The sequence below is a fragment of the Carlito syrichta genome, unplaced genomic scaffold (assembly GCF_000164805.1).
Source record: "Carlito syrichta isolate Samal-C Ts95f unplaced genomic scaffold, Tarsius_syrichta-2.0.1 Scaffold138451, whole genome shotgun sequence".
Classification (NCBI taxonomy): domain Eukaryota; kingdom Metazoa; phylum Chordata; class Mammalia; order Primates; family Tarsiidae; genus Carlito; species Carlito syrichta.
In genome coordinates, this window is record NW_007082547.1 from 685,964 (window position 1) to 700,638 (window position 14,675).

The window sequence follows — 14,675 nt, forward strand, 5'->3', positions numbered from 1 at the left end:
TTGTAGAGATGAGGTCTCGCCAAGTTGCCCAGGCAGGTCTCAAGCCCGCGGGCTCAGGCAGTCCACTCACCTCAGCCTCCCAAGGGCACAGGATTACAGGCTGAGCCACCGAGCCCGGCTGTATCACATTTTTTTAATCCAGTTCTCTTTTCATGGGCAGCACGGTTGGTTTCATGTTCTTGCTATTGTGAACAATGCTGTGATAAACATATGTGCACAGGTATCTTTTTTTATAGAGTGATTTTAGTTCTTCTGGGTATATTCCCAGTAGGGGGATTGTGGGGTCATATGGAAGGTCGATTTTTAGAACTTTTAGGAATCGCCACACTGATTTCCACAGAGGCTGTACTAGTTTACACTCTCACCAACAGTGCAGAAGTGTTCCCTTTTCGCCACATCCTCTTCAGCATCTGTTATTTTTTGAGTTATTGATGATGGCCATTCTGACTGGAGTTAGGTGGTATCTCAGTGTAGTTTTAATTTGCATTTCTTTGATGACTAGTGAGGTTGAACATTTTTTCATTTATCTGTTGGCTGCTCATATGTCTTCTTTTGAGAACTGTCTATTCATATCTTTTGCCCACTTTGTAATAGGGCTGTTTGTTTTTTTCTTTTCAGCATGTTTGAATTCCTTGTAGATCCTAGATGTTAGGCCTTTGTCAGACAGAGAGTTGGCAAATATTTTTTCCCAGTCTGCGAGCTGAGATGACTTGATTTCTAACGACAACTTCCATAAGTTGACATTTCTTCCTCAAAGCTATACACGCTCAGATGTTATTAGATTCCTGAAATTTAGTTTCTCAGACACCTATTTGTAAGTTTCAGACATTATGGTTCTGCCAAAAAAAAGTAACCTCTCTCCCTCTTCCTATGTTGGAAGATTATGTACTTATTTACTTTAATTTGTGGCAAAGACTTGTCTCTGAAATTTTTATGGCAAGCAGAGCATCTGTATGAGGTAACATAAGGAGTCACTTGTTAAAAGCTACTAGCTACTACCTATCAGTTATTAATTCTGGGGCTAGTGTTATGGTTAATGATAGAATTCTGTCCTTTAAAATCTTTGCAGAAATATCTATAGCCCCTTTGTAAATATATATACATAAATGTTATTGTATGTAAGTATAGATTCATAATTTTATAAAAATATATTATCATACATACATGTATATATAAATTATGCCAGTTGTCAGTGTATTGCCTCTCAGCTCTAAATTCCTTAGAGCCTGCTCAACAGTAGGGAAGCTAGGGACTGGGAACAACTCTGCTATTTAGGGAGCTCCATGGGCGGCTCTGTTGGGCCAGAGCAGGGGAGGGACCTGCAGGAAGATCGGCTTCTCTTCCTGGTTCAAGTTCTCTCTTTTTTTGTTGTTGTGCTTACCCTTTTGTAGTTTATCCCTCAGTACTAGTTAAATCTCAGTGAAATGTTCCATGTTCAAATTAATGTATGATTTTTGTCTCCCGGCTGAATCTTGACTGATATGTATATGTCTACGTATAATATGCATGCATGCATGTATATATGTTTATATGTGTACATATGCATTATATGTTGCATGTGAATGCATGCACATGTGCATATGTAGGTATGTATATATTGCACATGTACGTACATAAATGTGCATGTATATATAAGTATGCATATGGGCACATATGTATGCGTAAATATGCATATATTTATATTTTAAATATAATTTAATTAATTGGGCATATAAGTCTACATTGTTGCGAATCACATGCTGGGGAAAGATGTCTGATACATCATGCTGTTCTTTGAGAAGCTGCCCTGAGTTAGGAGTTTCTGTACCCAGTTTTGCCCGAAATTGCTGCCTGAACTCTGGGCAATTAACTATAATTTAATTAATTGAGTTAACCTATCATTAACTATTGCTTCTCATTCAGAGATTCATTTGTAAATATAAAATTGTCTCTAAAGATCAAAATGATTAACCTCATCCATGAAATCACTAAGTTGATTGGTACAATTGGTGTGCAAATTATGTGGTCAGACATTTTATGAATCTTATTGACTTTAACTGATAGGCTAATTTTGTTGTCCTGTGTCATGAGAGATGCAGACTGGGCAGTGGTATGTTGTAGCAACTCTACAATGGAAATGAAGCCCATTTCCAATGGAACCACTTTAAGTCCACATCGTTGAGAATCACACATGTTGGGAAAGGGTGGCTTGATATACATCATGCTGCTCTTTGAGAAGCTGCCCCAAAGTAGGAGTTTCTGTTCCCAGTTTTGCCCCAAATTGCTACCTGAACTCTGGGCAAGTCATGCTCCCTTCCTGTGAACTGAGGGTGTTGATTCAGCTCTCTTGGGCACTTCCCACTTAACACCAAACCTGTACTCACTTGGTTGCCCACCACAAATTTCTTTGAGCTTTTGCCAGTCTTTCCTTATGAGATGGTCATGGTGTGTATCATGGGGCAAGTGTTTGCTGGTAAGGTTTTCTCTGGAGCAGATAGAACTATGAATCATGTCTTTATGTTGCTGCCTTGCTAGCTCATGTGTGCCAGCCATAGTGAGCATACTGTCTGGATCTGCTTTGCCTCCTGTTTGCTTTGAATCATATCTTCAGCATCCAAATTTATTTCCTGTCACCATTTAATTATCAGTTGTTTATTTTATGTTTATTTATTACTTTTTTGCTGAAATTTATTTTTAATGCATGTATTGCTTGAATTGTTTTTTTAAAAAGTCCTCTTTGGCCTCCTGATTCCAGCTGGTGTCGGCAGTGGGATACCTGCGCTCGAAGAACATTATTCATCGGGACATCAAGGATGAAAACATCGTGATTGCTGAAGACTTTACAATTAAGCTGATAGACTTTGGCTCAGCTGCCTACTTGGAAAGGGGCAAATTATTTTATACTTTTTGTGGAACCATTGAGTACTGTGCACCTGAAGTTCTCATGGGGAATCCGTACGTATTATGCTTCAGTATAGCCTGTTTTTGTGTCTTTTGTCAGGATACTGTGATTATTGGTTTGGTTTTAGGTGGGAAAACAGCTTTAATTTGTGGTAAGGGCGTTTTGAAAAAGAAGTAGGCAGACAGGCAGGCAAGGTAATATTGATCAAAGGCAGCTGGGTGATAGCTATATAGGGGTTCATTATATTGTTTTCCCAACTTGTGTTTATGTTTTTTACATAACAAGAAAAATATAAAAGACAAAGATTAAAAAGTCCCAAAAGAATGTAGTCTTCAAATGAACGAAAAGGATTCTTTTTCAGTTAGGTTTATTTATTTTGATGACAGGAATAATAATTTCCTCCAATAAAATATTGTCGGGTTAGCCATATAAGAAGTTGAGTAATAGAGAAAGTATTATTGCAGGGAATTTGTGCTAAAGATGGAACCCCTGGCTGGGGTTGCTATCACTGACCAGCCAGCCTCCTGTTGCTCAGCTGTGCCCTGAGGATAGGGGCCAGCTGAGCATCTCTGCTCTTGCTGGGGGAGAAGCAGTGTCCTGGGGTGCATTTGCATCTCTGCAGTAAGGGGAGCCTGTGAGCTGGGGGCTGGCCTGGGCAGGACCATCTCTTGGAGAACTTGAGAGGAAAGAAAAATAGAAAGGAAACTGTTGTTGCTCATGGGTTTGCAGGGCTTGAGTGGAAACTGTCTGCTGACTGTACTTTTTCCTGCATGTGCCTAGATCTGTGTCATTTGCATATAAACCAAGTGTGTCTTTATATATATGAAATGGATTTCATGAAGTCTGAAACAGACAACAAGTATTTTCCTCTAGCATCTACACATACTTTAGACGTGTGGTTAGAATGTGTCTCTAGGCGAGTTCATGGTTAGAAGATCAGACAGTCATAGTGACATATGGACCTGCACAACCCACCACTGTAGCAGTCTGCCATATTGCTTGTGCCCGCTCCAAGTGGTCCTTTAGGAGGGAGGCTGATATTGTTCTCGTGGGACAGGTATGTGAGGTCACTTAGATAGACATGGTCAGAGCGGGATCTGACCTGGCGGCCTGGGTCTAGAGTGTTCGCTTATAGCCACTGCCGTCTCTGTGTCGTGTCTTATGAGAACCTTCAACATTGGGGCGAGAAGTGACCTGGCGCTTAGGTCTTGGTGTCTATCTAGGCCACGTTTCATCTCAGTCAGGATGTGCTGGCTCTAGGCTGCCACACTGGGTCCTCTGAACCCAGCAGCCCTCCGTCTGCGCCAGCTTCTCCATATCAGGTGGGCTTTCTCTGGCCTGCCTGGTGCCTGTGTGCAGAGCATGGAGAGAGCACAAATAAGCTCTTCCCTCTAGAGCCTCCATACATCTTCAGAGCCATCACAGTGTGAAATATGAAAGGGGGGATGGTCTGAGAAGGGCCTTGGAGTTTCTTTTCAGATCTGATTTGGTTACTGTGATACTTGATGAGTGCCAGTAGATTCTGCCCTGATGTCGGTGTTGTGTTGTTCATGTTAGGGGGAACTATGTGTCCCCTGTCCGCTGACCTGTGACATGTGCTGCATGGCTGGTAATGCCCATCCTGCACTCAGGCTGCGAAGCTTCTGTGGGGGAGAATGGGGAGGTGGGTATGGGTTCCAACCTGGGCCAACAGCTCAGTGCTGTTCAGTGACCTTCTGTCCCTGCCACCTAGAGCTGTTGCTCTGGCCTTCTCTCTCAGCCCCTGCCTTGTGAGGTCTCTGTCACTTGTTCTGGCCCTTCCTTTCCTGCCATGCAAGCGGCTGTGGTGCTCCTGGGCTTGCTGGGTTGTAGACTTCCTCCTATGAGCTCCTTTGTTCATCCTACATCCTCTTACCATCTCACTGAGTGAAAAGTTTTCTGAGTTCTGATTCTTGGTGCTGTCCTTAGGAACTTTGCTTCCTTCCTCAACATTTTCATATCCTCCTACTACTTTATGACCTTTGTCCCAATTCAGCCTGCAGCTTACTGTTCCTAAAAGTTGATTATCTTTTTATTCTGGTAAAATATGCATGGCAGAAAGCTTACCACTTTAGCAATTTTTAAGTATACAGTTCAGTGGCATTAAGACTATTCATGTTATTGTCACAACTGTTACCACTGTCCATCTTTAGAACACTTTTCAACATGTAAAATTTAGCCACTGTCCCCATTAAACAAACTCCCTATTCTCTTCCCCAACTCCCTGGCATCCACCATTCTACTTTCTGTTTCTATGAATCTGACTATTCTAGGTATCTCATATAAGTGGAACATATAGTATTTGTCTTTTTGTAACTGGCTTATTTCACTAATGTCCTCAAGGTTCATCTGTATCGTAGCATGTAACAGTATTTTCTTCATTCTCAAGGCTGAATAACATTCCATTGTGTGTATATACTGCATTTATCCATTCATCTGTCAATGGACAATTTGTGTTGCTTCCACCTTTTGGCTGTTGTGAATAATGCTGCTGTGAACAAGGGTGTGCAAATATCTCCTGCCATTTGTTTTCATAAATAAAGTTTTATTGGAATACTACAGTCCTCATTTGGTTATGTATTGTCTGTGGCTGCTTTTGTGCTACATGGCAGAGTTGAGTAGCTGAACGAGACTATGCGCTCCACTTACTATTTGGCTCTTTGTGGAAAAAAGTTGCTTAAGGATGCTTGATCTCAAGCCAGGCAAAGTGGGGACCAAAGGGAGGCCCAAACTTTACCTGTGTGATGACAACTTGTATACCTAATCCTGAACTCCACCCCACATCTTTAAAATAAAATTAAAAATAAATAAATAAAAGAAAAAGTTGCTGACTCCTGTTCTACTCTATTGGCTACGTCTCTTTGACTTCTAAAATTCTTGAAATATTTCTCTAAAAAACAGAAGCCACTCAAAGACAAAAACTGTTGAATCTGATTTTCTTGCTTTAGCTCGTTCAGTCTCTTGTCCCCTTTGCTTCCCTGAGGTCTGTGCTGGTGACCTCTCTCCACTTAACCTAGTGGCCTGACTTTACCCATGCTACTGCTGTGGGCTCTGCGTCTGCTCTCTTCCCTTCCTGGTCCCTCTTCTCTGAGTCCAGCAGAGGGCTCTGTCCTTGGCCTTCTTGTCACCGCTGTAGTTTTTCTGCCTTATCTAATTATGGCTCTGGTGAAAGGCTGATGTTTCCCAGACTTACTATCCAGGCCCGACTGCCCTCAAAACTCCAGCCCCAGGAAACTTATTGCCTCAGGCAGCACATGGTCAGGGCCTTGGTTCTACTTGGCAGCAACTTCACCCCACCAAGTCTTGTTGTCCTGTGTAACATGAAGACCATATTTGTCTTGCTAGGCTATTGTGAGGATTAGGGTTAAACCATATAAAATGCCTGCTATAGTGTCAGCATCTCTAGGTGTCCAATACATGGTAGTTTGGATGAAGATGTTTATGATGATGAGAAATAACCGTAGTGTACCCCCCAGGGCATTTTCTGTCCAAAGCTTGCTCCTCCAGTTGGCCCACTGCCTAAAAACACCCACCTCCACTGTGCCCTCTGGTTCATTTTCTTCTCTATCCCTGCTGCTGTCACCTCACTTTCTCCTTCAGTATTTGTCACTTGTTCCAGTCTCGTCCTTGAGCATCCTTCACATTGTTGCCACAGTGAGTGCTTGTCTACTGCCATACCACAAACATGCCCAGCCTCATCTAAAGGGCACGCTGCCCTGTTCTAAACCTGTCTGTGGCTCTTGTGGCCCTCAGCAAGCCAAGTGACTCTTGTTCTGCTTCCTCTAGGAGGCCCTTCTGCCCCCAAGTGGACACTTGCTTTGCTCCCATGAGCTGTGTGCACTGTTTCATCTTGAAGTTGGTGTTCCTTCCTGATTAGACCTGGAACTGCCCAAGGGCCTCTCTATCCTGGCACGTGGCTTGGTGGCTGACTTGGGGCAGATGTGCATGGAAATTGAGAATGTGGTGGAGTGGTGTAGCAAATCTCCCTGAAAACTGCTGCTTGGCCTTGTGTGATGGTTGTGGAGGCCCCAGCGTTGATGCCCTGATGCTTCCTCCTCCTCACAGCTACCGAGGACCAGAGCTAGAAATGTGGTCACTGGGAGTCACGCTGTACACTCTGATCTTTGAGGAGAACCCCTTCTGTGAGCTGGAGGAAACAGTGGAGGCTGAGATACACCCACCGTACTTGGTATCTGAAGGTGAGCACAAGCCATAAGTGACCAACAGATGACACTGTCCTCATAAACCAGCAGTTTTTTTCCCACTTCCTCTCTTTCTTCAGTCTATCTTTGTCCATATTGGTAACCTCATTTATCTTTCTGTTCTATTTATGTAATACTTTGATCCGAATAAGAATAATTTGAATATGACTTTAGACTATCTTGATAATTTAACTTTTTATTTCTTTTTTTAGTCAGAGTCTCACTTTATTGCCCAGGCTAGAGTGCAGCAGTGGCATGCTCATGGCCACCCCAGCGTCAACCTGTTGGACTCAGGCGATCCTTCTGCCTTAGCCTTCCAAGTAGCCAGAACTACAGGCGCATGCTACCATATCGCTTATTTTTTGATATATTGTAGAGTCAATGTCTCACCAAGTTGCCCAGGCTGGTCTCGAACCCCTAGGCTCAGGCAATCCTCTTGCCTTGACCTCCCAAATAATTTAATTTTTATTAGTGTTCCCCTTTGGATATTGGAGACCCTCTTGTGAGAAATAGACTTGCAGTCAGTACACTTGGCCCTGGCAGTAACTGTAAGATCATGCACTTAGATTAGAAACTCTCTCACATGGGGTGCAGGGAGGTGGATTGAGGGACTTGACCCCCAACAACTCACGTGAAGCCATGGGACTCTGGTCCCACCATGAGCTCCCGATGAGGTGACTCCGCTCCTCTCGGGGCAAGCGTGCAGTTTGCATCTGCAGCAAGGACAAATGGGGGAGATGGATGTGGGCTCAGTGGTCAGAAAGGCTTCCTCAGTCTGGAGTGGGTCACCTCAGGAGCTTACACTCTGCAGGAGCCCTAGGAACTAGTGAGGGTTTGACAGACAGTCAGTGGTCAGTGGGGTAGCTGGACCATAGAGTTCCGAGGTACCAGTCATGACATTCTGTGATTCTGTAACAATCATCTATTGTTATAAGTAGTGAGGTAATGAATGCCTTCATACATAAACTCTATGCCTTGATTCTTTGCTTAGGTTAGTTGCTTCATAACAAAGTACTATAGACTGGGTTTAAACAAAAGACATGAGTTTCTCACAGTTCTGGAGATGGCCACCTTCTTGCTATGTCCTCACATAGAGAGGACAGAGGCAGAGAGAGTGCATGTGCTATGGTCTTTTCCTGTTTTTTATAAGGACACTAATCCTGTTGGGGGAGGAGCTCCACTCTCATGACCTTACCTGACTCCAGCTACCTCCCAAAGGCTCCACTTTTGAATACCGTCTTATTAGGGGTTAGGGCTTCAACATAAGAACTGTGGTAGACCATGACTTAGTTTGTAGCAGCATAAAAGAGGTTTTGTAGAGCTTTGCTGGATTTCTATGACACTATAGCTCTTGAAGCATGTTCTTCCACCCACAGAAACTGTTCCATGTGTTTTCCCACTAGGCTCTCATGATGAGTCCTCTGGGACAGTGAGGCTCTGAGTGGCCCTAGCTGAGTTGGCACCCACATTGTTAGAGGAAATGAGATTGGAATCCAGACTCAAAGCTGGTGGCTCCTCTTAGAGCTTGTGATGGCTTCCTCTGGGGACCAATATGGGGATGCCCCTACTGATTGCCTTCCCCTTAACCATCATGTTAACCCTGTGTTATTCATGGCTCTTCATAGCCAGAGCCCCTGAGAACAAACCGACTGAGTGAGATGGCTCTTGAACTTTAAGGTTTCATTTCAGAGGTGACAAGCATCTCCCACAGCTTTTCTCAAAGTGCAAGTAGGCCATGCACTAGATCTCCTGCGGTTCCCAGGCTGCCTTCCACCCAAAGGCCCTGCAGGGGTATGGTCACCCAGGAGTCTGCAGTTTTGAGATGTACCCCACTTGATCCTGACCCAGATATATCATCTGTGTTCTTTGTGTCCCCAGAACTCATAAGCCTTGTGTCTGGGCTGCTGCAGCCAGCCCCTGAGCAGCGCACCACCTTGGACAAGCTGGTGATAGACCCGTGGGTGATACAACCTGTGAACCTAGCTAACTACACATGGGAAGAGGTGTGTCCAGTAAACAAGCCAGGTGAGAGGCTTCTTGGCATCCTTCCTTCCCTAAGTGACTTTACTTGAAATGAGGAGGTCATCAGGCTGCCTTCCTGGGTCAGGAGGAGGAGAAGAAGGTTCCCTCCTTCATGCTGCCCTGGACACAAATGTCAGGGCCTATCAGTGGCCTGTTACCTGTGAAGAAGGGACTTGATTCTGTCCAGGGATCCCTGGATTCTACTGGGGTTCAGGTATGGCTGTGGACCTTGAAGGTACAAGTGCCCATGGGAGAAGGGATTGAGGAATATAACTGGTGATGGTCTGACTGGGGTAAAGGGTAGAATGGGGCCATGGATGCTGAGTGTCTCTAGGGGTTCTGAGGCCTGTGGTTCTTCAGACAAGGCTTTGTTACTCAGAGCAGTCAGACCAAGCTGGTGTTGATGGCTCACCTGAGCAGCACCTGAGCAGGATTTCTACTTCTGGAACATTGCCAGCTGCGTTTCTAATGGGGAACCCCCTGCAGCTTTTTCTTCTAGGATTTCTTCCAGGGAGAAGCAAAGTATTTTAGAATCTTGTGTTGTTAGCATGTGATTGATACAGTGTCTTCTTTTTTCTTCAGAAGGTGGAGCTCTGTCAACTGCCAGTCTGGAGATGAGCACTAGGAGTCTCAATGAAGCATCTCAGACTCAGGAGCATTGTGGGGGCTCCTGCCCCAGGGGAGGCTCCTAACAGCCAGTGCTATTAACATCATAGGGACACCTCTCCACTGATGGGCTGAAAACTAGCTTCTTGCTGCTCTTTTCCATTTAATTAGGAAAATCATATGGTTTTCAGACCCCATCTATTTGGAGAAGATAAATGCTCAAGAATTAGGCCCAATTCGCCTTCTAGGAACTCATGTGCAAGTTTGATAAATGCCAGAACAAAAGCCAGTAATACTATATTATTATAAGTTTATAAAATAGACTTGGAATTAACTTCTTTTCATGACCTAGAAAAACATTGCAGTGTTCAATTGTTTTATACTATTAAGGGGCTTTTGATTTGTGAACTTCTGACAGCCATTAAAGAATGTTTTAATTCTCTACTTTTGTGTATAATGCATATGTTTTGTTTCATCTGACTTGGCATATGTTTATCTGAGCAATAGATACCTGAAATATGCAGAATTAGTTTGCCAAATGATCCAATGATTTCATTAATTTATTTCCTTGAACACCATTCAAATTAAAGCAATTTTGTTAGTAAACAATTATCCTGACTTGGATTTTGTGAATTGTTCCAGTGTGCTGGGTGTGAGAAGCACTTTTTTTTTTTTTTTTTTTTTTTTTACCATTTGTGTACCCCACTTGTCACAGCTGGAAAGGAGTCTGGCCTTAGTAAGTTTGGGGTCCCTTTCACAGGCAGGCCCCACCAGGGGTGGGCCCAGGGCTCTGAAGCTTGCTCCATCTAAGAAGACAGGTTGACAGTGTGGCATTCTCCAGGACTTCCCTTGTCTGGGCTCTGTAGCAGGACTCTGCTGTCAACATGTGGTGCACTGCCAGCTGTCCCTGAACATCCTGCAGCCAGTCAGCCCCATCCCTGTCTGTGTGAAGGGTTTCTAGACCCCACCTCTATGTCTATATGAGGTCCTTCCAGGGACCGCTTCTGGTCTACATGAGGAGCTCCAGCTCTGTCTATCCTCAGTGTTATTTCTCACATACTCAGCTGGCTGATTCCCTCTCTTAGGATCCAATCCATCTCCATCTCAGATGTATTTAGCTAGGTCAAGCATATTAAATCCAGTTTTATTTCATGTCTGGGTTAGAGGAAGGGAGTGGTTAGGAGTGAAAGTGAAACCTCTCTTTTTTTTCCTGCTGAGAAGAAAAACAAAACCAAAGCCAAAACACCTTCCCTTTTTCCATGTCATCATTACACCAACTTTTTCTTCATATTCCAAACTACTCCTGTTCAGAACTCTCTGGAAGCTGCTTGGGGGCCAGGCTGCATTCAGTGTGGGTTCTGTGCTCAGTTTCTAGTGGCTACTTAGGAGGCACACAACTGTTTCTTTTAGGATGATCAGAGCACAGTTGATTTTAGTCACATCTAGCAGAATATGGGGTATTACCGTCTCCTTTCTTTAGAAAGTGCTGCTGTGTCTCCCTGCCATCACAAGTAACTGATGGAGTTGGGGAGGGGCACCCTCTTTCATCAAGTACATTAAAGGTGCAAAGTTTTTAGAAGTGTATAGTAGGAATTTAGTGACATTTACTCCTTAGAATTCAAATAAGTTTTTTGATATTCTAAGAATTCTAAATGCTTTTCCTTGTACTGTTTATGATGCTTGTAACATGTTACAGAATGGTGGTTTTCAGACAGATAATAGGCTGAGACTACAACATCCTAGCTCTTCAAGAACTGTTACTTCTTTATAAGAAAAGAATTAAATAATTAAAGCTCAGCTGTCTTCATGGTAGTGGAAGGCCTGATATTTTGCAAGTATTCTTTACAGAAAGGACCCAGAGAAAAGTTCTGAGGCTGAGGCTGAGGCTGACCATTTTTCCGCTGTTTTAAGTATGGTTCAAGAAAGCTGTCTTCACAAAAGACTAAAGGGATCAATTATTCATAGTAATCCTTGCATCCCAGCCATCACCTTATTTCTAGAGCTAGATGACCTGTTCAGGTTCCTTGATTCTTTCCAAGGAGTTGGGGTGGCTTACAGGGTTTTCTTAGGCATTCAGTGTAAAAGCAGTCACACAATTTATTTTAAGGTGTTGGCAGTTGAGTATTTAAGAAAAAAATTATGGCTGGGTGCAGTGGCTCAAGCCTATAATTCCAGCACTTTGGGAGGCCGAGGTGAGGGGATTGCCTGAGCCCACGGGTTCGAGAACAGCCTGGGCAACTTGGCAAGACCTCATCTCTACATCAAATCAAATAATTAGCCAGGCATGGTATCGTGCACCTGTAGTTCTGGCTACTTGGAAGGCTGAGGCAGAAGGATCGCCTGAGCCCAGCAGGTTGAGGCTGGGGTGGCTGTGAGCATGCCACTACACTCCAGTCTGGGCAACGGAGTGAGACTCCAACTCAAAAAAAAAAAAGAAAAAGAAAAAATTACATCTAAAAAAAGCAATAGCAACTAATTCTGTAGTTCTACACAGAATACAATCTTCATTTTCTTTGACATAATCCTTTTGTCAAAAGATATTTTTGCATAAATAATTAGCACCCAGCGGGTGTGAGGCACAAAGCAGATAACTCTGAATGGGTATTCACACAGAAACCAAGCCCTGTATCTCAATTCAGCAAGAAGTAGATAAAACAAATGCTTATCAATTAACAATTTGGGATAACAAGGGGTGGAATTTAGGGAGCTGAGAAAGCATACTTTTTTATTTGCACAACTGTCTCTTTTGAAAATTGCCTGGGTTCTATAACCAAACAGGTCTAGAGATGAAATCAGAATGAATACACTTTAGGCAGGAACATTACTGTATTTCACCCTGAGGAAACCAGACTTTTGAGAGGGCTCTTATTTATAAAGGGCAATGTGCCATAGCTCTTGTCATTTTATTATCTGAGTCGAGTCATTTAAAAACAGTAAATTCTTATCTTCCACTGGCTGAGGGTAAAAAAGAAAACAAAGGTAAAGACTTATTTTTTGTATGTGTGGCCCCGCTGTTCATTCTGAATACAGATTTTTACACAATAAAAATCTTAAGTATCCTTATCTGGAGCTGAATCCATTTTTACTGCTTTAGGAAAGATTTTAGCGCTCTCCTATTAAGTTATTGAATCAAGGTTATGGTTTCATTTTATATGTACTCTTAAGAGGAATTCTAAGGTCACTGAAGCAAGAGTATGGGCCAGGGAGACTATTTGAACTAGCTGAGAGCTCCATGGGAAAGACGGGTGGTGCAGCCGAGTAACCACAGAAAACTCAAGCACCCGAGGGCTCAGGCTGCAGCACCAGGCGGCGGCGGTGCGGTGACGCACACGCCACCAGCCTCCGTTTTGTAGGGGCAGATTCGGGAGAACCGAGCCCCGGAAAGCCGTGAGCTCTGCAAAACTCCCTGCTGGAGTCACGACCCACCGTCTCTGCGACGGAACGCAGTCCCCGCGCACCCGCCCTGGTGCCGGGACAGCAGCGGTGACGGACCCGGGGGCCGGAAATAAAGGACCGGGGAGTGCCGGCTACTTCCGGCGCCATCGCAACTACAGTCTCCTCAACATTATGGCTGCTCTCTGTCGGCAGGTAGGTTGTGCTGGGTGCCTGGCCCCGCGGGGGTCGCGGGCAGGCGCACCAGGACGCTGAAGAGCCACTGCCACCGAGATGTTTCACGGGTGGGCCGTGGAAGCTTGTGAGAAAAGCTTTCTTGTGTGGTCCGTACACGCTGACCTAGTTTTGTCAGCATACGTGGACCTGTGGCTCTTTGCTGGATTCGTGCGGCTTTAACTCAGTTTCTTGGGGCGGGGCGACTGGCAGATCCGACAACTGCCCACTATTTTTAGCGGAGGGAGCAGCTGGACCATCAATCAACAATGGGAGACGGCTGAGGCTGGAGAGCGGCAAGCACTTGGACTTGACTTACGGGCCGGGGTGCGACAGTCGATGACGGTGGAAAAGGGGTTGGAACCGATATGAAGGGTTTTGAGTGCCTGGGTGGTTTGTGCTTAGTTTGTTAAGCGCTGGTCTGAACCATTGAAGACATTTTTTTAGGTCAACTGGGATCTGTACAAGCTAATTACGGTAGACCCTTAAACAATGCAAAAGCTAGAGGCATCCCCCCAAGTTGAAAATTTGTATGTAACTTTTGACCTCCTTAACTCTTAACTACTAATAGCCTGTTGTTGATGGGAAGTTGTACTGATAACATAAACAATCAGTTAACACATATTTTGCATGTTATGTATATGATAAGCTGTATTCTTAAAGTAAGCTATAGAAAACAATGTCATTAAGCAAATGATAAGGAAGAGGAAATATATTTGCTGTTCATTAAGTGGAATTGGGTCATCATAAAGGTCTTTTAGCTGAGGAGGAGGGAAGAGGGGTTGATCTTGTTCACTCAGGAGTGGCAAAGAGGGAAGGAAATCCACATATAAGTGGACCCTAGCAGTTCAAACTCCTGTTGCTCAAGGGTCAACTCTGTATCCCACAAGATTCTTGTGGGGTGAGTTTAGCTACGTTAATCTGGAGTCTATCTGAGGTCCAGATTTTTTTGGCAAGCATGACCAGGTGGCGTAGAATTCATTTTTCCCACTCCCTTCCTGTACATGTCCTTGGAGTTAGAGCAGCGAAAGCTAATGATATTGTACCTGTGTGACTCCCATCTCCATGCCCTTGAAATATCCTTTTATCTATATGTGAACTTCCTACTCTCTAGGCTTAAGCTCAGAGACGGTTTTGCAGATTGCTTATAAAAACTGTTATGTAGCCGGGCTCGGTGGCTCAGCCTATGCTTTGGGAGGCTGAGGTGAGTGGATTGCTTGAACCCATGGGTTTGAGACCCGCCAGGGCAACTTGGTGAGACCTCATCTCTACAATAAATTTAAAAAAAAAATTAGCTGGGTGTGGTAGCGCATGCCTGTAGTTCCAGCTACTTGGAAGGC

General features: G+C 44.1%; 2 protein-coding genes across 2 annotated transcripts in view; both read left to right on the forward strand.

Annotated features, from left to right (window-relative positions):
- The window catches only part of PASK (PAS domain containing serine/threonine kinase), a 37,506-nt gene extending 27,242 nt beyond the window's left edge, over nucleotides 1-10,264 (forward strand). Inside the window, 5 exon segments of the mRNA XM_008049854.2 lie at nucleotides 2,735-2,934; nucleotides 6,965-7,098; nucleotides 8,980-9,126; nucleotides 9,706-9,791; nucleotides 9,793-10,264. Of these exon segments, the coding sequence (XP_008048045.1) occupies nucleotides 2,735-2,934; nucleotides 6,965-7,098; nucleotides 8,980-9,126; nucleotides 9,706-9,791; nucleotides 9,793-9,831 (606 nt within the window). The 3' untranslated portion in view covers nucleotides 9,832-10,264.
- Nucleotides 10,265-13,269: 3,005 nt separating this feature from the next.
- The window catches only part of MTERF4 (mitochondrial transcription termination factor 4), a 6,149-nt gene continuing 4,743 nt past the window's right edge, over nucleotides 13,270-14,675 (forward strand). The window contains exon 1 of the mRNA XM_008049855.2: nucleotides 13,270-13,317. Coding sequence (XP_008048046.1) covers nucleotides 13,297-13,317 — 21 coding nt within the window. The 5' untranslated portion in view covers nucleotides 13,270-13,296. The remainder of the gene's footprint in view (nucleotides 13,318-14,675) is intronic.